Here is a 21701-nt window from a genome sequence, read left to right as displayed (position 1 = left end):
ACGGTGCCTCTCTTCTGGCCGGAGACCGGGGGCAGGAGTGAGGTGTTGGATTGGTGCATGCGCATAGCGCTATCCAGCACCATTTTACTGAAGACACATTTGCAGTGTTCAGCAAAATGGCGCCGGACAGCGCTGTGCTCCGGTGCCGCACTCCTCCCCCGGCCTGCGGCAGAACAGGACGCTGCAGCGCTGGAGCACAGGGAAGAAAGGTGAATATAAGTGTGTTTTTTTTTTTTTTTTTTGTGTACAGCGTGAAAGGGATGAGGGGGCCACACATACCGGGATTGGGGTGTGAGGGGGGCCACGCATACCGGGATTGGGGGATGAGGGGTGCCACGCATACCGGGATAGGATGGTGGAGACAGGAGGGGGGCAGCACATACCAGCATGGGAGACCATATACCAATAAAAATGCTCGCCACCCGGGCGTAGAAGGGTTCAATTGTTAGTACTGTATATATTATATTATTGTGGCGGTTGAGGTAGGCACGTGAAGCGACTTAAAATGTCCAGTTTGCTTTATTAAAGCACCATAAAGTGATCCCCAAACAATAAAAAATAAAAAGGGTTTCTTTGCAGTAAGACAGGATACACAGTCCTAACAATGGCATTTCAAGGTTAAAGCAGCACACAAAAAAACATGGAGCATGACACCGCGGAATTCTTACCTCTACAAATACAGATAATGAATTTCACTTGGAGTTTGTCCACCATATCACACCCCAGGCTGTGGATTTGTGAGTAGTCAGACCCAACCATCTCTGACTGCTCAGTAACCTATCTGACACTTTCTAGCTAGCTTAAATCAGATGATAACCATCTGATCCATATCTTCCATCTGTATGTAAGTTAATATGAGATTTTGTTGTGTTTACTTTAATTCTGGATTCGATATAAAGTTTGTTTTTTATATGACTGATAAAAAAAATGTTGTAATTATTTTTTAGGTAGCTAATATCCGTGAAAAAATCGACCCAAGAGTTGTGGACAAAATTTTGGAGCTTTACCAGAGTGGTATTCGTAAAAAAAGAGATATCAAAAAACTCGTGGAGCATTTTGTCGTTCAAGAGCTCTTCACAGGGCTTGATCTTCCACAATCCTCAAGACGAAGATATTATCCCACGTTGAAGGACATCACAAATATAATGGGTCGAACTTCTAAAGGGACCACTACCTCTGTGTTTGACCAAAGCAAGGTATTGGATTTGGTTTCTAAGTGGCAACAAGAAGATAATAGAGCCAGCATTTATTGTCGTCCTCATTCTGTAAAGGGGGAAGACCAAGATGAGCAAAAATTTCTTTTGTGCTATCAAAGACACTGGCAAAAAAGACTCCTTTCAACCTATGGTAATAGTATTACACTGCTTGATGCCACTTACAGGACAACAAGATATGCACTACCTTTATATTTTCTTTGTGTACGCACAAATGTGTGCTATACTGTGGTAGCTGCTTTTGTGGTTCAACAGGAACGGACTGAATATATCATAGAAGCTTTGAAAATGATTAAGGACTGGAATCCAACTTGGAACCCATCTTGTTTCATGCTTGACTTTTGCTTAGAAGAAATAAATGCCATCGCACAAGTATTTGCAGGTAATTTTAAGATAAAAAAAACTTTATAAAAGGTTATCTTTTAACATCCCAAGCATTTGTCACTAACATTATTTACACAAGACCTTACACTTATCACTCTAATCCCTACATTTTTATATAAATATTTTTTTTTGCTTCCCGTAGTATTTGGATTGAGAAGAGTGTTACAGTCCTTGAAAGATGCGTGTGGATGCACTCACTTTTCAGCAACATCCATCACTAATGGAACAGGAGGCAGGGCTGCAGTTACTTTATGTAGTTTATTGTATCTGAGGACATCCAGGATCCATGTTGATAGAAGCTGCGGGAGAGGCCAGTACTGTGCCATCTTTTGTTTTTATAGCTTCTAACTGTGAAACATTACTTCTTCAGGGACCAGACATACAAGTCAGTGACATCAGCACTAGTCCACAGGTTCTATCACCACCCTCAAACAAACTATTATCACAGGATGTTTCTAGTGTCACTGATTGCTTTTATCTACGCTCCTTTTGACTTCATTTGAGGGTGGTGACAGAAGCAGATTGTTGGTGCTGTTCTCACCTCTGACACCTTCCTTCACCCAAGATGCAGGACTAGAGATGGGCGAGCCTTTGGAAGCTCGATGTCACATGTTGTCTGCTCCGCAGTCCACGTGAATTGCTCCACGCGTGACACTCTAATTCGGTTCGTCGAACTTGCACTATTCGATGAACAGTTCGCCGAGCTTCTGAATCCCATTGAAAACAAAAGGAGGCAAAATCAAGGGTCTACAAAACACATTATAATGGGCACAAAAGCTGCCAAACACAGCTCAAATTTGGGACAGACACAAGGAAAAGTGCCATCTATTTTCCAGAGTTAAAATTTTCATCATTATGCATGCATGGAAAAGGCCTGGCCCAGTATTTCAAGCTTCAGATGTAGGCATGGTGCTCAGCCCTGCTAAATACAGGAAACAGACAAGGAAACCCCCAAAACGAGTCTCCACATTTCAAAAAATTAGGGCCAGGTACCACCAAAATGGCATCAAGTGGCCCACAATAAAATTTGGAGAATGGCAATATCAATGCAGCATACTGAAAAGTAAATTGTCTACTCAGAGCAGTCCACTACTGGGGTGGAAAAGTCCTTGGAGATCTATGACTTCATCTTGATGAAAGTTAGGTGGTCTACACTTTCAGGGGACAGTCGGATGTGCTTATCCGTCAGGATGTCGCCAGCAGCGCTGAAGACATGTTCTGAAAAAATGCTTGCTGCCGGACATGACAAAACCTCCAAGGCATGACTGGCAAGCTCAGGACATTCTTCCATTTTTTTGAAGCCCAAAATGCAAAAGGGTCCAACTTCTCCCTTCCTGCCAATGGCATGGATATTGAACTCTAGATACTCCTGCACCATCCTCTCCAATCGTTCACTACGTGTCAAAATTGTACTCATTTATACTGGTGGATAGGCTGGTTGAAAAAATTGGTGAAACGTTTCCAAGAAATTGCTGACACAAACATTAGCAGAAGCAATGTATGGTGACGACTCAACGTCCCCCCGGTTTGTTAGTGTAGATTTGTCATGCGTACGGTGTCCCTCAGTACTGTGTTGGGGAAAATCAGTCCTAAGATTGTATACAAGCAGCTTTTTTTTTTTTTTTTGGCTACTCCAGCATGCGTCCCTGTCCAGGGCAGGAAGTATCTGTCTAAACTTACTGTTGAACCGCGGATCCAACAGTGTCGCAAGCCATTATTTGTCGTTAATTCAAATCCTAACAATACGGGCATCATATTGCAGATAGTGCAGCAAGAAGGCGCTCATGTGTCTGTGTACATGAGGCTCAAGTCCTTGTGTTGCGGAGAGAGAACATTTCCACTTGCTTCCTCCGTTCTCTCCCGCCAACCTGGGACAACAGAAAGGGAAATCATTTCTTCCTTATCTCCTGACTGTTCTGTGCCCAACACCTCTTCATCCTCATCTTCCTCCATTTGTTCCTCAGCTCCTGCATCTTCACCACCAGTTTGTCTGGTACCATTAGCTCCTCTGTCGCTCTACTCCACCTTGACATGCCACCTGGCTGTGTGACTAGAGTCCGGACCTTTTGAGATCTTCATCCCCTTTCCACGTCCTCCTATTCTTGCTCCTCCTCTTCCTGTGGTACCACCACCTCATCCTGTAGATTTTTCCAAGTTTTCTCCAGCATGTAGATGAGTGGAACAGTGATGTTGATGACTGCATCGTCAGTGCTAACCATCTTGGTAGCCATTTCGAAACTGTGAAGGAGGGTGCAGAGGTCCTTGTTCTGTGCCCACTCTGGAACATTCATTTGCACCACATTCAGCTTGCTTTGAGTCACTATACGCATCTTTACTATGCCAGGGCTTGTCGCTGCTGCCACAGTCGCTGCAACATGTGCAGAGTGGAATTGCACTGTGTTGGCATATTGCATATGAAACGGTTAACCGGTTGTCCAAAAGACCTCTGTAGCGATGCTAGTAGATGAGCCGTGGGGTGAGAATGGCGGAAGTGAGCACACAGCGACCGTGCCTTGTGAAGCAGCTCATCCAGGCCGGCATAGTGGCGTAGGAATTGCTGGACAAGGTTGAGGATGTGAGCAAGGCATGAGTGTAGAGCCACCACCAGGTTTGCACACTGCCTTCCCTGGCTCCAGGTTTAGCAAAGACATCCATTGGTCAAACTCGGCTTGCATAGCTGTCTACAATTCTTCAGCTGTGTGACTTGCATCTCCAAGGCATTTTAATTTAAACACTGCCTAATGGCGGAGAGCCCTGGCAGTGCAGTACAGAGTTGGGGGGAAGGGGGGAGTTGAACTGTTACAACATTAAGGAAGAAGTCGAGGGTGCAGCTGGAGGCCCTAGAGGAGTTGGATGAGGCAGAAGCATTGGATGAAGAGGTGCAGGCAGAAGTTTGTCCCAAGTCTTGAAATCCACAAGACTTGGAGTAGCCCCATCCCCCGCCTGGCCTCGCAGCCACCAGAGTCACCCAGTGGCCAGTGAGGGAGATGTAACGCCCCTGGCCATATTTGCTCGTCCAGGTGTCAGTAGTGATATGCACCCTGTCAGTGTTTCTCAAGGTACAAGTAATGTCTGCGACATGCTAATGTATCGCAGGCACAGCTTTCTTTGAAAAGTAGTGGCGATTGGGAAACTGATAATAGGTGTCTGCAACGGCCATCAGCTTGCAGCAACCATCTATATCCACCAGCATTTCCGTGGCCAACAAATGGGAGATGGTCAACTTCAAACGGGATGTGTTGAATAAAATAATCTTTTCAATGACCACACCTGCGGGACTGAGGGCTGGCTGCTGTACTGACAGAGGGTGGATTAGGATGTACCCGACAAACTGCTGCACTGTGAAGGAGGTGCAGGCTGAGATGTTCTGGTGGGTTTACAAACAAGTGGTGTGCTCGGTGTCTGTAATCAGTCCAGAGAAACAGTTGTGGCTGAGGATGCAGCGCTTGTCGGGCTTGCAGCCCTCAGTCTCTGTGGGAACATGCTACTGACTCGCCCCCTGGGCCTTGGGGCACTCGGATCCGGGCAATAGGGGGAACGATGGGAGTAGTAGTGGCAACCCGGTTCCGTGGCTCAGGGTGGTCAGGCCAATGGTAGTCTGCTACGTTCTGCTGATAATGTCCGACTACGCCACCCGTGGATTTGCGGTCATTAGGAACCGCCGCTGCAGGGCAGACCGCTGGGGCTGATGATATATGCAGCTGGGATGGTGTGACTCCCCACGGGAAGAGTGCGGCCCCAGGGCAGTATAATGGATGGTGGGAGCAATGGTAGTGAGAGTCCCGGTGCCGATAGTGCTGGAGGAGCAAGGAGCACACAGACAACAAGTTGCAGTCCAGGGTCTTTACTAAAATAGGTAAACTGACCCATAAACAGTCCCAGCTAGGAGGGGACCTGGATGTCTGAGAGCAACGGGGAAATTGGCCCTGGTCAGGGTGAGGTTGTAGGCCTACCGTGCTTTCTGCGCTCCTTCTGGCTATCTCCTCGTTATAGGGTAACAGCCCACGCTTCCGAGCTTTCCGTGTATTCTCGCCTGTATGGCCTGCGACGTGGGTTCCTTTCTGCTCCCAGCCTTGTACGGCTTTACTGGTCCCTTCGGTTGTGGCAGGGCCTCCAGGCTTCTTAGGCCAAGGAATATACAGTCCCTTGCGGACTGGTTCTCTGCTGGAGGATGTAGAATCCTCCCAGCCTCAGACACCAAAGTCTGGTAAAGTCAGTCTCTTATCTGCCAAGACAGGCTTGCTTCGCCTCTTGTCTCTGGCTTGTGGCTCTCCTCCTGCCACACTTCCTCTTAGGTGCAGTGCAACTGTCTGTCCCTGCTCTGCTCTGGGACAAGTCTCAGTGCTGAGACAGGCCATCAAGTTCTCCCTAACCCTGCCCCCAGTACCAGCTTTTATAGGGGCAGCCAGCTCTCCCTACTGGCCTGAGACAGGAGGCATTGCATGCTAATGTTCCCCTGACTAGAGAACCTCCCCCTTGCTCTCAGACACAGCTTTAATTACACTTGTGGCATCCAGGCCAGGGTGACACACTACCTAACCTCCTTTTCAGCAGCAGAAGGGAAGGAAGGGAGACACAGATCCATTACTAGTGGGTAGGCGGAGCCCCACAGGATAGTTCACCTCAGATTAGAAAAAAGTGATGACCGGCCCCTTCAGCTTAGGCTCCTCCTACTCCCATGTCCTTCAGTCTAAAATTTGAGGTCGCAGAGGATAGTCGCTGCCTTGGCAGCTCCTCAGAAAAAAAATTTCTTTTATCATTTCCGGAGACCTGGACCCCCCGTGGTCTAGAGGTCTCAGGGGGTCTCGGCGCTGCTGGGACCCCTGACCCTCCCCTGGCAGATCTGCGTACCCCCTAAGGAGGTCCCCGCAGAAGCCTGCCGGCCCCGGGGGATACAGGGCTCTCCCTGGCGGAGACGCACACCGCTTCTGTGGGGTCCCTGCACGCTCCGCCGTGGGGGGGAGCAAAGGGCCACGGCGCCACATATCCCTGGGGGTCCCTGTGGCGCTCAGCTGGGTAAGTGCTCTCAAGGTCTGAGTGCTTCAGCGGCTGCGGCGGCAGCCACTGTTACAAGTGGTGACTGCTGTTTTGTCCTTGCAGGAAGGATATCACCGCTGCATACGGCGTTTGTGTAACTCTCTGCTAGCAGGGGAGCAGGGACGGAGGAGCCGCGGACTCCGTTAGTATGCGGCGTGGGGCGTGGCTTCGCGCCTCTCTGCTGCCTGTCATCTTAGTCTCAGGCAGGAAGCGTGCGCTGGAGCTGACCCAGCCCCTTCTTCTTCCGGGTCCTTCTGAAGGCGTCCATACTTCGTGCAGCGCCTCCTGCTCCCTGCTCTCTACACCACCAGACACCGGGAAGAGCAGTCACCGCGGCCAGCTGGTGAGTCACTTCTGCCTTTTAAGGCAGAAGATTCCTTTTTCTCACTATTGCAGCGCAGAGCACCTTACTGCTGGCCTGTTAAGGCAGACAGGGTGTGCTATATCCGGCGCTGCTACCTCTGCTGAGGAGGCTCTGGGACTCGCACATCTCTGTCCTTTTAAGTCAAAGGTGTATTGCGTGGTCAGCAGCGCTAACCCCTTCTGAACGGGGTCTGGCCTCATCAGGGCAGTTAACCCTTTCTGGATGTGCATGCTTCTGGGATCAGAGGGTGAATCACCCTAGTCTGTTAGGTTAACTTTTGCTCTGCAGGCAGCTGGGGTAGCTCTTCTCCCTCTAAGGAGGAGCTTTAACCCTTCAGTGCTTGGTGATTTTCTGTGTAGGAACAGGCTGTGGTAGCGGAATCACACATCCTCGGTTACTGTACCCATTGTAAGGGGTTATTACCGCCTTATCTGCGACGCTCGCAACTGTGTGGGGGCATGTCGTATCAGGGACTAGGGGGCGCGGACCTCTCCCCCGGTCCGCTTCAGGATCGGTCACGCGTATCTGATGCGCCGGGGTCTTCGACGGCATCAGGTTCGACACTGGTCGTGGGTCTCAGTGATGTTAAAGTGGAGGCGCTCACACGCTCCATTGACAGTCTATCTGACCTCCTGGGTCATTGGGTATCAGCTAAGTCCCAACCGACGTCACGAGGCAAGAAGCGCCACAGGCCTGTGGTGGCGCTGTCTCCTCCGCGCAGTGTCGGAGGCTTCGGAATCACCGACAAACTCTGCTGGTGAGATCTCAGATTCTGATGAAGAGGATCGGCAGGGTCGCTCTGCTTCTCTTTCGGGCCGCGTGGACTCTTTTATTGGGGCTATGCGGGAGGCGTTACAGCTGTCTGAAGAGGTGACGAGGCTCCCTGGCAAGTCGGCCCGGCTGTATCAGGAGTCGCGTCGGGCTCGTTCGACGCTGCCGGCGCACGATGAACTTAACGAGGCGGTGGAGAAGGAACTCCTGTGTCCGGATAAACGCTTCCAGGAGATGCGGTTTTTTGATGCCCCGTATCCCTGCTCCACGGAGACTATCGCTAATTGGGTTCCCTCTCCTGAAGTGGACGTACCATTGTCTCAGCTGAGCAAATCTTCTTTGCTTCCTGTTTAAAGGGAAGGCGAGTCTACAGGAACCTTTGGACAGAAGGACAGAGTTAGCGGCGAAGTCCATCTACGAGGCCGCGGGTCATGGATTCCGAGCGGCCTTGGGGGCCATGTGGGCTGGTGAGGCTTCTCTGCGGTGGTTGGATCAGCTGCGGACGGCGTGGCAAGATGGGACTCCGCTGTCTGAGGTGGAAAGGCTCTTCCAGCTGTTGGAAGAGGCGGCCCGATATGGCAGGGACGCAGTGCGGGATACTACTTCGGTTCTGTCCAGGGCTCAATCCTCGGCCATCACAGTCAGGAGAGCACTGTGGCTTAAACAGTGGACTGGAGACGCAGTATCCAAACAAGGTTTGTGGAGTCTGACGTACAAGGGCGGTCAGCTTTTTGGTTCGGACCTCACGGAGCTGATGGCCAAGGACAAGGATACGGCTTTGCCGCAGCGGAAAGCAGCGGCTTCTACATCTGGCAAGTCAAGTGCCGGTAGTGGTTGTCGGTACTTTCGGCCCAGGGGACGGTTCGGTCAGCCCTCTTGGAGATCGGGTCGTCCCTCGTCTTCCAGAAAGACAACCCAGAAATACAGTACACCCTGGAAACATTTCCGTCAGGACAAACGGGAGGTTGACAAAAAGCACGCTAAGGCGGACTGACGCCAGGAACCCACTCGAGGGCTCTCGGGTGGGAGGTCATCTGCTACAATTTGGGTCGGTTTGGGCGTCCCACGTATCGGACACCTGGGTGACGCGGGTTATGTCGGCAGGCTATTTCATAGTTTCATTCTCGACCCCCGGACAGGTTTCGTCAGTCTCACATCCCGTCCAAGCCCAAGCTGACTGCTGCGGGAGGTCGACTCTCTTCTGCAGCAGGGTGTGGTGGTTCCGGTTCCGCCGGAGGACCGGGGAAGGGGGTTTTACTCCAACCTTTTTGTGGTCCCCAAAAAGGAGGACAAGTTTCGCCCCATTCTGGACCTCAAAGAATTGAATTTTCATGTTCGTACCCGGAAATTCCGTATGGAGTCTCTTCGCTCTGTCGTGGCGGCCCTGTCACAGTACTATTTCTTGGTGTCAATCGACATCCGCAACGCCTATTTGCATGTCCCTATCGGCAGGGCTCACCAGCGCTTCCTGCGTTTCGCCATAGGTGAGGCCCATTACCAGTTTGTGGCCCTACCATTCGGGTTGGCCTCGGCGCCCAGGGTTTTTATAAAGATTCTGGCGCCGCTCATGGCGCTCCATCGAAGGCAAGGAGTTACGATTCTCCCCTACCTGGACGACCTGTTAATTGTGTCGCCCACAGCGGAGGTGGCGGTGACAGCTCGCGATCTCTCCCTTCAGCACCTGGAGGACTTCGGGTGGCTGGTCAATTGGAAGAAGTCGTCATTGGAGTCGTCGCAGTCAATCCTGTTCTTGGGGATGCTTTTCGACACGGTATGGGCAGTGGTGTCCCTGCCTCCGGACAAACAAGCGAACCTTCGTCACAATGTCCAGGCTATGAGGTTGGCGATGGCAATGTCCCTTCGGAAGTGTATGCGCCTTCTGGGTCTGATGGTGGCGGCAATGGAAGCGGTACCGTTTGCACAATTTCATTCCTGGGGTCTCCAAAATCTTATTCTGACCCGTTGGGATCGATTGGCGGCTTCGCTGGATCGCTGTCGGTATCTCCCGCAGGGTGCGAGAGTCTCTTGGATGGTGGTTACGTCCGGAGGCTTTATCCCTGGGGAAATCCTTCCTCCTCCCACGGTGGTCGGTCATTACCACCGATGCCAGCCTGACTGGCTGGGGGGGGTTTGGAACGATCTCTGGGTTCAGGGGGTCTGGTCGTCAGAGGAGTCGTCTCTGCCTATCAACATCCTGGAGTTGAGAGCAATATTTCTCTGCCTCCGACATTGGACAGTCCCTTTGAGCGGTCTGCCGGTCCGGATTCAGACGGACAATGCGACAGCTGTCGCGTATATCAACCATCAGGGAGGGACGAGGAGTTCCAGACTCATGATGGAGGTCTCTCGGATCCTGGTATGGGCAGAGTCCAGGGTTCCAGCCATCTCCGCGATTCACATCCCAGGAGTGCTGAATATCACGGCGGACTTCCTCAGTCGCGAGCAGGTGGATCCCGGAGAATGGAGTCTTCATCCGGAAGTTTTTGCACTGCTGTGCTCCCGCTGGGGGACTCCCCAAGTGGACTTGATGGCATCCAGGCTGAACGCCAGGATTCCGACGTTCACGTCCAGGTACAGGGACCCGGAGGCTGTGGCGGTAGATACTCTAGTAGCCCCGTGGGACCATTTCGAGCTGATCTACATGTTTCCGCCGGTATCCTTGCTTCCTCTGGTGATCCGGCAGATCAAACTCGAACGAATTTTGGCGATTTTGGTGGCGCCGGATTGGCCGCGGAGGGCGTGGTATTTAATGCTGGTCTCTTCTGGCGGCGCCTCCGTTTCCACTGCCTCTTCGCCCGGACCTGTTAACCCAAGGGCCCATTCGCCATCCGGACCTGAAGTCACTTCGTTTGACGGCGTGGCACTTGAGACCGAGATCTTGACCCGTCGGGGGTTTTCGGCCGAGGTCATTGCCACCTTGCGGGCGGCCAGAGGTCCAGCTACGACTAGCATTTATCACAGAACTTGGGAGGCCTTCTATTCGTGGTGTTCTGGATCGTCAAGGAACCCGAGGGTTTTTTCCATTCCCAACGTCTTGGCTTTTCTGCAATGTGGTTTGGCCAAGGGTCTGGCGGTTGGTACCTTGCGGGGTCAGGTATTTGCACTATCCGTGCTTTTTCGGAAGGCTATTGCCTCGCGCAGGGATGTGCATTCGTTTTTTCGTGGGGTTGCACGTCAGTTTCCGCCTCGGAGGGCGTTTGTGGCTCCTTGGCGGCTCAATCTAGTCTTGGGGGCTCTTCAGCATGGACCGTTTGAGCCTATGGATTCAGCTACGCTTTACTTGCTTTCTTGGAAGGTGGCCTTCCTGGTGGAGGTCACCTCTTTGAGAAGGGTTTCTGAGTTGGCGGCACTGTCTTGCTCGCCCCCTTTTCTGGAGTTCCACTCAGATCACGTGGTGCTTCGTACCCATTGCGATTTTCTGCCTAAAGTGGTGTCGCGTTTCCACGTCAATCAGGACATTGTGTTGCCCTCCCTCTGTCCGAAACCGAAGAGTCCAAAGGAGCGGGCCTTGCACGCGTTGGATTTGGTGCGGACGTTGAAGTTCTATCTTACAATCACGCAAGGGTTTCGGAAGTCGGACACTCTTTTTGTGATTCCTGCTGGTCGTCGGCGTGGTGTGCGGGCTTCCAAGGATACTATAGCTCGGTGGATACGTTCGGCTATCCTGGAGGCGTACCAGCTCAAGGGCGAGCCTTGTCTGGTTAAGGTTCGAGCTCATTCCACGAGAGCTGTTGGTTCGTCGTGGGCTTTTCGTCAGGGGGCCTCGGCAGCGCAGCTCTGCCGGGCGGCTACCTGGCGCTCCGTTCACACTTTTACTAAATTTGATAAAGTGGACGTGAGTGCTTCCGCCGATGCGGCCTTGGGACGGAGGGTCCTGCAGGCGGCGGTTTTAGGTTATCTCTTTATCTCGTTTTCGGCTCTTGTTGCGCGCTTGCCTAAGTTGTTGGGGTGTTGGCGATTCTGCCACGGTTTCCCACCCTTGAGTTCTGGACTGCTTTGGGACGTCCCCCTAGTAATGGATCTGTGTCTCCCTTCCTTCCCTTCTGCTGCTGAAAGACGGATTTTGGTAAGACCTTACCTGTAAAATCCTTTTCAGCGAAGGAAGGAAGGGAGACACAGCACCCTCCCATGGCAGAAGTGTATTATTGTTTTCCAGATGCGGCGCGACTCCTCTCTGATGGCGGTCATCTGGGCTGGGGTCGGCGATCTAGGGCTCTGTTCCAGCATTGCCAGCTCATCGCAGTTGTCAGGTCCAGTGAGTAGTGCCTGGGACTGTGTGTTTTTTCTGTTATATGCATAACCTGTTCTCTCGCATTTCTGAATTTTCGGAGGGGGTTGTGTTGTTCCGCTGGTGTTGTCTGCTCTTCCTTAGCTTGTGTACGGACTGAAGGACATGGGAGTAGGAGGAGTCTAAGCTGGAGGGGCCGGTCGTCACTTTTTTCTAATCTGAGGTGAACTATCCTGTGGAGCTCCGCCTACCCACTAGTAATGGATCTGTGTCCCTCTTCCTTCCTTCGCTGAAAAGGATTTTACAGGTAAGTTCTTACCAAAATCTGTCTTTTTTCCTCCTCTGCTGAGCTGGTCAGCTGCGTTACTCTGGGCTCATTCCAAGTCAGATCTAAAACCTCATCATCCGCTCTGTTGTCCAACTCCTCGCCATGAGTCGCCCTCCTACACTTGCTGCTCTGAACGTACAGTGCGGGTTTTCCTCAGGTATCTGACTCTCATCATCGCCATCAACTCTACCCCGGGGGGTTAACGTCTGGCAACCAGGGTTTTGATTTCTGCTAGAACCTAATTTCCTCTATCTCCAGAGAAAGATTGCAAAAGATTTTGGGCATCGGTTCAGATGCTTTCCTCCTCTGGAGTATGTTTGGAGCAGACCTCTGATGCCCATGGAATATAATGTGTGAACATCTCAGCAGAAGCCGTCATCTGTGTTTCCCCAGTCATTTGTGCGGTTGGAGACTTGTGAGTGTGACACATGGGTAATTGGGGCGCCACCTCTGAGGACTGTACTGTTTGATGATGGGGTGGAGGAACAGGACAGGCCACTTGATGCAGTGGTTTCCATTAACTGTAGCAAAAGCTCTTTCTGGGCCTCATCCACAACTCGTATTTCTCTGCTGCTGGCAAACAGAGACTGGAGTAGGCCATCCAGTAACAGAAGTTGTCACTTCGCTTGGGATACGACGATAAGCCAATGTTTGGTTACTACTGCTTTCAGTAATATTACCAGTAGCACCTACCCCCACATACACCTCCAACACCAAGACTAGTTCCCCTTTACAATAAACTTTTTCCCCTTCCCCTTTCCACCACGACCTCCGGATTAGGGATGGGCAAACTGTTTGGGTTCGTGACCGGGGTTGCGGCGATAAAGTAAGCCAATAGTTAATAATGTTAATATACTTACCGGGTGCGCATTCTCTCTTCCTGGTGTGACGCATCGCTCCGTCACTTCCAGGCCGCACCTTATCATCTTGGTGTATGTAATTGGCTGTGGCAAGTCACGTGACTATTCTCCCTGGAATTGACACAGCGTCGCGGCACAGCTGAACGGGATAACGCGGACATGGTAAGTATAATCAGCCTGATTATTAGCCATTAACTTGCTTTAACACTGCAACCCCAGTCACGAACCCAGGTAAAAACCACAAGTTCACCCATCCCTACTCAGGATTTCCCACTCGGCTTTTCTGCACACAGATTTGGTAAGCACTTGTTTGAGGCCAAATTCAACCTTTTTAGGGGAAACTGATGGATATGGCAATCGCTTCCTGAATGCAAAAAAAACCGCAGCTTTGGCAACACACACAGGTTTAGGAATTACACTTGTTCTCGGCACAAAATGCTAAAAAGCGATGGAGTACTAGCTATCTAATTGTGTAACGCGGATGGAGCTGTACGGAGTGCAGCAGCAATGTGTCTAACCAGTAACACTGAAAATGGTGGCGACTGCAAATGTCTGCTTCTTATATCCCTACAGACGTGATTTTGGTATCTAAAGAAACAGCCATAAAATGACACAAGCCCTTGTGTCTTCAACTTATGGATGTTTTATTCGCCCTGATTGGCGGCTGACCTGCAACATGCACACAGAAAATGCCGTGCAAGAGAAAAAAAATAGTCTGACACTACTGTTCCCACACCCCTCCTCTCAACAAACACATGCAAACACATCCCACCCGCTATCCTACCCGTTATCCTACACAGTCAGAAGGTAGAAGAAAAGCATCACTTAAACGCAGTAATGCTTTTTTTAATCCGATCACTCACTGAGCAAACCTTTGTTCGCTGACTTTTTTGGAAATTGGTCTTGTCTGACCAACCCAAACTGAATCGGCCATGTTCTTGCCGAATCTGAAATGGGCAAACACGTTCGAGCAAAGTTCACTCATCACTATCCAGGATGTCTTGTGACGGCTGAGAGTCAAGACTCCTATAGTAAATAACTGCAGCCCCTCCTCCTGATAGCATTGTGTTCCAGTACAGGTGAGGGATGATGAAGAAATGTAATTGCAACCCTGGTCTCCTGTGACATCCTGTTCTTTGACAAGACAAAGTGAAGGAATTCCCTCTCTCCCCTCGCCGCCACCCCCCCCCCTCCTCAACCCCAAAAAAGGGGGGGTTAGCTAGATAAGTATAAGTGTTTTGTTAGTTTAGAGTAAAGGTAGTTACATTGATAATGGTTTAAAAATAGATATTTTGAAATGAAATGTTGGGTACTGGCCCACACATTTTTAAGCAAATCTTCATTATTGTGGTGCTCTGGACCTTTTTTGGTCATGCATAGGTTAGAACGGTTATCCACTACTTGGAGACCGTTTCAGCACTGTCTCTCCTGGAGCTCTTGTAACATTGCTTGCAGGGAGGTATTGTGTGACATATCCAGTGTCCACTGCTGTTACTTCAGGTTTCTGATTTCTTAGGAGGGGTGAGTGAAGCGGTTGCTAATTGAACACATTGGATGTCATGCAAGCACTGGGAGAGCCATTGCTGACCTCTGGAACAGTGCCAGAAATTATGTAGGTATTATTTTGTTGTGGGTAAATTTAGAAACTGAGAAGGGGTTGGCTGAGTAGAGGACAGCCCCTTTAAATATTAGATACAAGTAATAGTTTAGTTAATTTGTAACTTTCTTTAAAATATTATGTTTAGATGCTGACATAAAGTTGTGTGACTTTCATCGGGAGAAAGCTTGGACAGAATGGGTTAACCAAAAAGTGCATGGTGTTCATGAAAATAAAAAAGAAGTTCTGGCCTTGCTTCGGGGCATAGCTCTTGCTTCTTCAAGAGAAGAACATGATACAGCCTTGGCTACTCTAACATCTAGCAATGTCTGGAAGAGAAATAAGATGTTGAGAATGTGGTTCTCACATAAATGGCTACCGGATATAAAGGTAAACCAACAAATATCTTTTGATTTTAGATTTATTGATACTATAGATTTATTTTATGGGTCATTATGATTATATTAATATCCAATATTTCAAATCTGATTGAAAATACTACCTAATCACAGGCAAGTAAATTTTTACTCAAAACAACATATATTTTTTGCATCAAGTACAAAGAAACATAGTTTTTACAATATGCAGAGCAGGGTTAAAGGCTTGCTTGGCATAACAAGCTGTATGTTATCTATATCTTGTAAGTAAAATCTGTCTTCATAACACCATTTTTTTATTTTTAATTGTTACTTTATAGGGCTGCTTTGCCGTATCAGTATGCTCTAACATGATTTTTTTTTTCTTACAAGAAATGGGCACATGTGTATCGTACTGGGACACAACAATTTGGAATCAATACCAACAATGGTCTAGAAAGGCAACATCAGACTTTGAAGCATTCTTATCTATCAAGTCTGAAAAACTGTAATTTAAGCCAGTTGATCCGTGTTCTGCATTTTGAATTTTTCACAGATATGTATCAAAAGTAAGTCCTTTTCAGTACTTTTTAGTGTATGCCTGTAATCATACATATCATGAACTTAACCTTACCAATAGTGTTAAATATTTTTTAGCTGTTTTCTTCTCCCATTTACCTGCATTTTTTCACATAGGTTTTTTTCTAGTTAGTAAATCAATTTAATCTTTGAATATTCCTTTTTAAAGGGATCCTGTCATCAGATCCATGATGCCCGAACTGCAGGCAGCATACATGATACTGGCTAGATTATATTGCAGATGTGTTATCTTACTCCAGGATGTTGCAGCATTTCTTAGTAACTCTGAAAAGCATGCTGGGAACCACGTGTCTCAGATTACAAGTGCAAACAGCAGGTCCTTCCCCAAACTATTCTCCCTGTCCTGCTCTGTATGACTGACAGGTCTCTCCCTATCAGTTTTTGAAGTGTGATGTACAGAAGCTTTCTGTGGACAGACGTGCTTCAAGCACTTGTCATCTAAGACACATGGTACCAGCATGCTTTACAGAGTTACTATGAACCAAGATATCTACAATATAATGTAGCCAGTATCTTTTATGCTGCCTGTGATTCAGGCATCATGGATCGTATTTCGGGTTGCCCATTACTTAAAGCACAATTTATCTTTTTTTTTTTTTTTTTTAACAGTACAGTGGTGCTTAAATGCAAGGCCTCTGGCTCCAGTCTTTACACTCACCTGCCTCAGTTTTCATCTGTTTCCAGCGTTACTACAGTTAGTGGAGATTTGGGATCTGCCAGCAGCTCCAGTTTTTTATGGGGTTGCTGTAGGTCACAAATCAATACATCTTTACGAGAGCCTAGATCTGCCTCTCATACTGCATTGAACACTTGTGAGGTTACTTCGGACTTCTATACAAAAGATGTTGCCATAGGAGTGACGCGGCACTTAAAGGATGAAGCCACGGGTCGGGAGGGTAAGTATAAGACAAGAGGCAGGGGAATTAAATTTAAAGCACCACTCCAGTGGTGCAATAAATAAAAAAAAAAAGCATGGAATGTTGCTTTAAAGCCAGAAACACACTGGGTGAAATGCATGTGAGATACTCCCACGAGTCTCACATGCCTCAACTGGCACGACCACCGGCTCTCTGGACAGGATCGGGTCAGCAGCTTTACAGAAACACATGCACCTGATACACTCCTGTCCAGAGAGCTGGCGGTCGTGCCAGGTGAGGCATGCGAGACTCTTGCGAGTATATCGCATGCATTTTGCCCAGTGTGTCTCCAGCTTTAAGGGGTTGTCCACTTGTAGGACAACCACTTCTTATTCTCCATGTGCGCACCCATCTAAAAAGAAAAAAATACCCTTGGGCCGGCACTGTTCAAGCGATGTCAGAACGATCCTTCCTGGAGCCTAGATGACATTGTTATGACAAGCAAGGTCCGAGACTAGTCACCTCCACCTTCATTCTCCTTGCCTTGGTATGCAGGAGCAATTGATATGAAGTGGGTGGCAGATGCAGAGTTCACTTAAGAATTTGAAGGTGGGGAGAAGGAAACTGGTGATGATTGGTTGTGAAGCTCACATGTCATAAAAATGGCACCTGGGCTATGGAAACGCGAGTTCGGACATCACTGGAACCGGACTGGCACTAGAGGGGAGTATAGGCTTTATTATTCTGGGGTTGAACATGGGGAGTGAGAAGGAGTAGTCCAAGCATTGGACAACCACTTTATGCAAAACCAAGAATGGGACCAAAAAGTCCAAAATATAATGCTTTTTTTTTTCACATAATTTTTGAAGGCTATGTTTTAAAACTTCATTTATTACTATTAAACAGGTTCTTGTATTTGTTTTTGTTTGTTTTTAAATGACAAAACAAAAAATGGGTGTATAGATACCCCAGAGTGAGTGTTTCAACTTCAAATTATTTTTTTTTTCTGTTTGTTGTAGCAGACTAATGAAATTAGAATTTTGTTTTAATCACATGAATATCCACATCATCCATTGGCAAATGATAGATTTTGAAGCCACAACCTCTCTACTGATGCACTGTACAGCCAGCTGTCAGTCAGTGTCGGGATGTGTTTACAGCCACTGCGCACTATTTACTGATGCACTGCTAAGGAAACATCTTCAGTTGTTCATGGCTAGGGATGGGCGAACTGTTTGGCTTTACCCGGGTTCGTGACCGGGGTTACTCCGTTAAAGCAAGCAAATAGTTACTACACCTAATATACTTACTGGGTAGGCGTTCTCTCTTCCTGCTGTGAAGAATCGCTGCGTCACTTCTGGGCCGCCCCTTATCTTCTGAGTGTATGTGATTGGCTGTGGCCAGTCACGTGACTATTCCCCCCGAAAGTGATGCAGCACCGCAGCAGAGCTGGAAGACAACGCAGACTCGGTAAGTATAATCAGTATGGTTATTAGCAGTTTGCTTTAACAAAGCAACCCCGCTCACAAACCCGGGTAAAACCGAGCAGTTTGCCCATCTCTACTCACAGCAGCAGGGCTTTCAGTGCGGCTTCCAAACCCTATTAACCTGTCAATTCACCCTATACCTTCAGGTTAACAGCTTTTTTTTTTTTAACTGACTTGTTTTATTTTCACAGATACGTACAGATGAATTTAACGAGTTCTGACTATTACCGAAAATACGTCGTAGAAGTCCCATCGTTTTTAAAAAATCGGCCTCGTGGATTCATTGACCATGTAATGCAGCGTTACTACAGTGGCCTTGATTTGTCACACCTTAAATGTTTGGACTCTGATAAGGGACTTTTTGAAGTTAAAAGCGAGTCTGCAATTGACTTAGAAAAAATGCATACTGTTTGTGTTGGATTGGATGGGCCCACTTGCACATGCAAAGACTGGCAGAAATTTCTGCTACCATGTAAACACATGTGTTTAATTTTGCGTGTTGCAAATTGGCAGTGGCATGACATTAATCCAGCATACTCTGAAAACCCCCTTTTTATCCTGGATAGTGATTGTTTTGTGGACACAAACACTAGGCATTGTGACAATGGTTTACAAGAACACGAGTGTAGACCACAAAATAGTGTCCGTTCAGATCCAACACTGCACGAATTGCCCTCTAGGAGGAGAAATCGGCTGACCTATTTGATTCGCCATTGTGTCAAAGTGTTAAAAAGATTTATAGACTCAGTATATCTTTTGGACAATCAAGACTTTGTGAAACATCTCACTGTTGAATTAAGTAATTTGTATTTACAATTACGGGAACAAATCCCCCAAGAAGGTGGCTTGCCACTGAAACCAGCACCAAAAATAACAGTCTCAAAAGCTATACAGGAGCTTCCTGTAAGAAAATATGGGAAACAAAAAAACATGGACATTCACAGAGTAGGATCTAAGGCAGAGAATAAAACAGCTGATGTATGGGAAACTGTGAATGTAGATGGACAAGGGGCTACCCCACAAACACCCCCAACAGAAAAGCTGGATTGTGTGTGGGTCACTGTAAAGAATATAAAATTGAGCTTCAGGGATCGTGCCTTGATAACCGAGCAAGAATGGTTAGACGATAATATAATTAATGCGTGCCAGAATTTAATTATAAAAGCATGCCCTAAAGTATCAGGTTTGATGGACACAGTAGTGTTGGCCCATTCTGACATTCCTTTGGTAACTGGCAGCCATATCATCCAGATCCACCATGTTGGCGCACATTGGCTAGTTTCAGCATGTAACAACAATTCGGTCACTGTATTTAACTCATTGCACTCCTCTTCCATTTCTGACACTCTGAAAAAACAAATTTTGAAAATGTACAAACCACTTTTCCACGGCTGTAATAAAATTCTGGATGTTACAATTATGTGTTGCCAGAAACAAAATGGAGCAAATGATTGTGGGCTTTTTGCAATTGCCAATGCAGTGGCATTAGCCGAAGGTGTAGATCTAAAGAGTGTAGAATTTAACCAGGCTGAGATGCGCAGTCATCTAATTTTATGCCTAGAAAAGGGTCGTTTGGAATTATTTCCTTATGAAACCAAGCTTCGTCAGAAAATATATAAAAAAAGGTTAACTCTTACAACTTACTGCCTTTGCCACGTGTACAAAGCACATGAACATATGGTGGAATGTTCCTTGTGCAAATCATGGTTTCACTTAGCATGTGTAAATATCAAAAAAGATGACAAACTTGTTACAACAAGAAAACGCTTTTACTGTCCCATGTGCCTAGAGAATAAAAACAAAAATTTACTTTAGGTAGGGTTGGGTGTTTTTGATATAGATAGAGATTATATATATCTATCTCACACTTAGAGCTTGTCCACCTTTTGTGGCTAGTTGCTAGTTACTTTTCTTGAATTCATACGTTTATGACCTAGAAAAAAATATTTAGCAAACTAGTTGTAATTGAAAATTTTGCACTATTTATCTCTTATGGCTGCTGTATTACAGTGTCTATTGTGGCTGCAGAATAAGTTAATAAGGTCAGGCACATAAAATAAAGATTAATCAGATGTGTTGAGGACCTATTTTTGTGGTACTTACTATTATACAGTTGACACTTTATCCTCACAGACTGCACAGTTCTCCACTCCATGCAATGGCTGCTGGTGAAAGCACATGTAACTAGGCCCATCCATCAGTCTTCTCCTGTAGATTTGAAGATTACAATTGGACAAGGCTGATAGAAAGGTCTGGTCAAATGCCCGGCCTCCTCTTCAAATGTCTGTTAAATAATCATACTGTCTTCCAATGCTGACCTTAGGTTATAGCAAACTTGATGGAACTAATTTTAATTTAATATTTACGAGTTGGATTTCTTTTTCTTTGCACTTTACCACTTTAAGTGGCTTGAAATAGTTGTTTACTATTCTATTTATATATGCATATTATGTGTGTGTGTATAATATCTGTTGCACATTAACATATTCGCTACAAACAAAAACAGTAAAGGGTTTATCACATGAACAATATACACTTTAATAGGTCTTGGAATAATGATACAGGTATGTAAAATTTGGCTTTATGAAAATTTATTCAAATCCAATGACTGACTTTTATTTTTTTTTATGCCCTGACCCCCCCTGCCCACCCAAAAGTATTGATTTTGCCCCCCTAAAAAATGCACACAAAATTGCGTATAAGCTACATGTACAAGAGACCTCTTTATTGTACCCACAAATTTACACTATTATATATAAAAATGTGTTCACCAGTCATTCGGCAACATTATTGGAAATTAATTTTTGCTCCTATTCCCTTCAAAGCTTCTCTCGCTCCCTTTTGTCTTATACAAGGCTGTGGACCTTCTCTGTGAAGCGCCCAGTAGTCGTCCCCCATCATGTTCACCTTCCATCACCTTATTCCACAAGGCTGTATACAAGTCCCCAGGCCAGTCTGTAATAATTTAAAAAACAGCATTTATTCTCACTGGAGGGGCAGCCTGGTCTGTTGGGCCTTGCTGATCTGGGCACAACGCCTCCTATTTTGTGAATGGCGTCCTGGTCTGCTTCATTTGGATAACGCGTCCTATGTCATATACACAGTCTCCTCCATTGCGCTCCTGCGCAGGTGCACTTCTCTCTGCACTGCTGAGGGCAGAACAAAGTATCTTAATGGGCCGGGAAAGCTGAAAGAAAGCCGGCCTTATCCCAAGATCTATTGATGAAAATGTATTTTGTTTGGAAAAACCATTCAAAGCAGATCCTGCCTCCTTGTGTGACCTGATCCATGTGATCTCTGCCATTACTCCTGCGCACCATGACACGCAATATCAATTCAAAGTCTTCATATCTCAGAAGTCCTCCATTGATTGTGGATGATCCGTGCCATCTTAGTGTACTACATACAGACCTCATTCTAATGGCAGGAACTATGAGCAACATGTTTTGTGTAATGTTACATTTGTTTGTTACTTTTTGTATTTTACAAATGTCAGTAACTTCTTCATATAGATGTTTTTTATATGTAACTAAAATCACAGGTTACTCTGGTACAAACGTTTTGCCTTTGTCAATGTTTTGTTATTTATATTTTTTTTAATTAAACAGTTTGAGAGAA

At 47.1% G+C, this 21701-nt stretch overlaps 1 protein-coding gene and 1 long non-coding RNA gene across 3 annotated transcripts in view; one reads left to right on the top strand and one right to left on the bottom strand.

Moving 5' to 3' along the window:
- The window catches only part of LOC141257323 (uncharacterized), a 30880-nt gene extending 10312 nt beyond the window's left edge, over positions 1 to 20568 (bottom strand). Inside the window, exons 1-2 of the long non-coding RNA XR_012318050.1 lie at positions 20187 to 20568; positions 17907 to 18045 (exon numbers count right to left, since the gene is read on the bottom strand). This is a non-coding gene — a long non-coding RNA (uncharacterized lncRNA). The remainder of the gene's footprint in view (positions 1 to 17906; positions 18046 to 20186) is intronic.
- Positions 1 to 21701, top strand: part of LOC141257309 (uncharacterized) — a 28273-nt gene extending 6572 nt beyond the window's left edge. For both annotated transcript variants that reach the window (XM_073671739.1, XM_073671738.1), the window contains 4 exons: positions 948 to 1596; positions 14932 to 15173; positions 15533 to 15708; positions 18275 to 21701. In XM_073671739.1, coding sequence (XP_073527840.1) covers positions 948 to 1596; positions 14932 to 15173; positions 15533 to 15708; positions 18275 to 19898 — 2691 coding nt within the window. In that variant the 3' untranslated portion in view covers positions 19899 to 21701. The remainder of the gene's footprint in view (positions 1 to 947; positions 1597 to 14931; positions 15174 to 15532; positions 15709 to 18274) is intronic.

Source organism: Phyllobates terribilis, unplaced genomic scaffold, assembly GCF_046119375.1.
Source record: "Phyllobates terribilis strain yellow unplaced genomic scaffold, ASM4611937v1 Scaffold_3__8_contigs__length_932513732, whole genome shotgun sequence".
Taxonomy (NCBI): domain Eukaryota; kingdom Metazoa; phylum Chordata; class Amphibia; order Anura; family Dendrobatidae; genus Phyllobates; species Phyllobates terribilis.
This window is presented reverse-complemented; position numbering and strand designations above follow the sequence as displayed.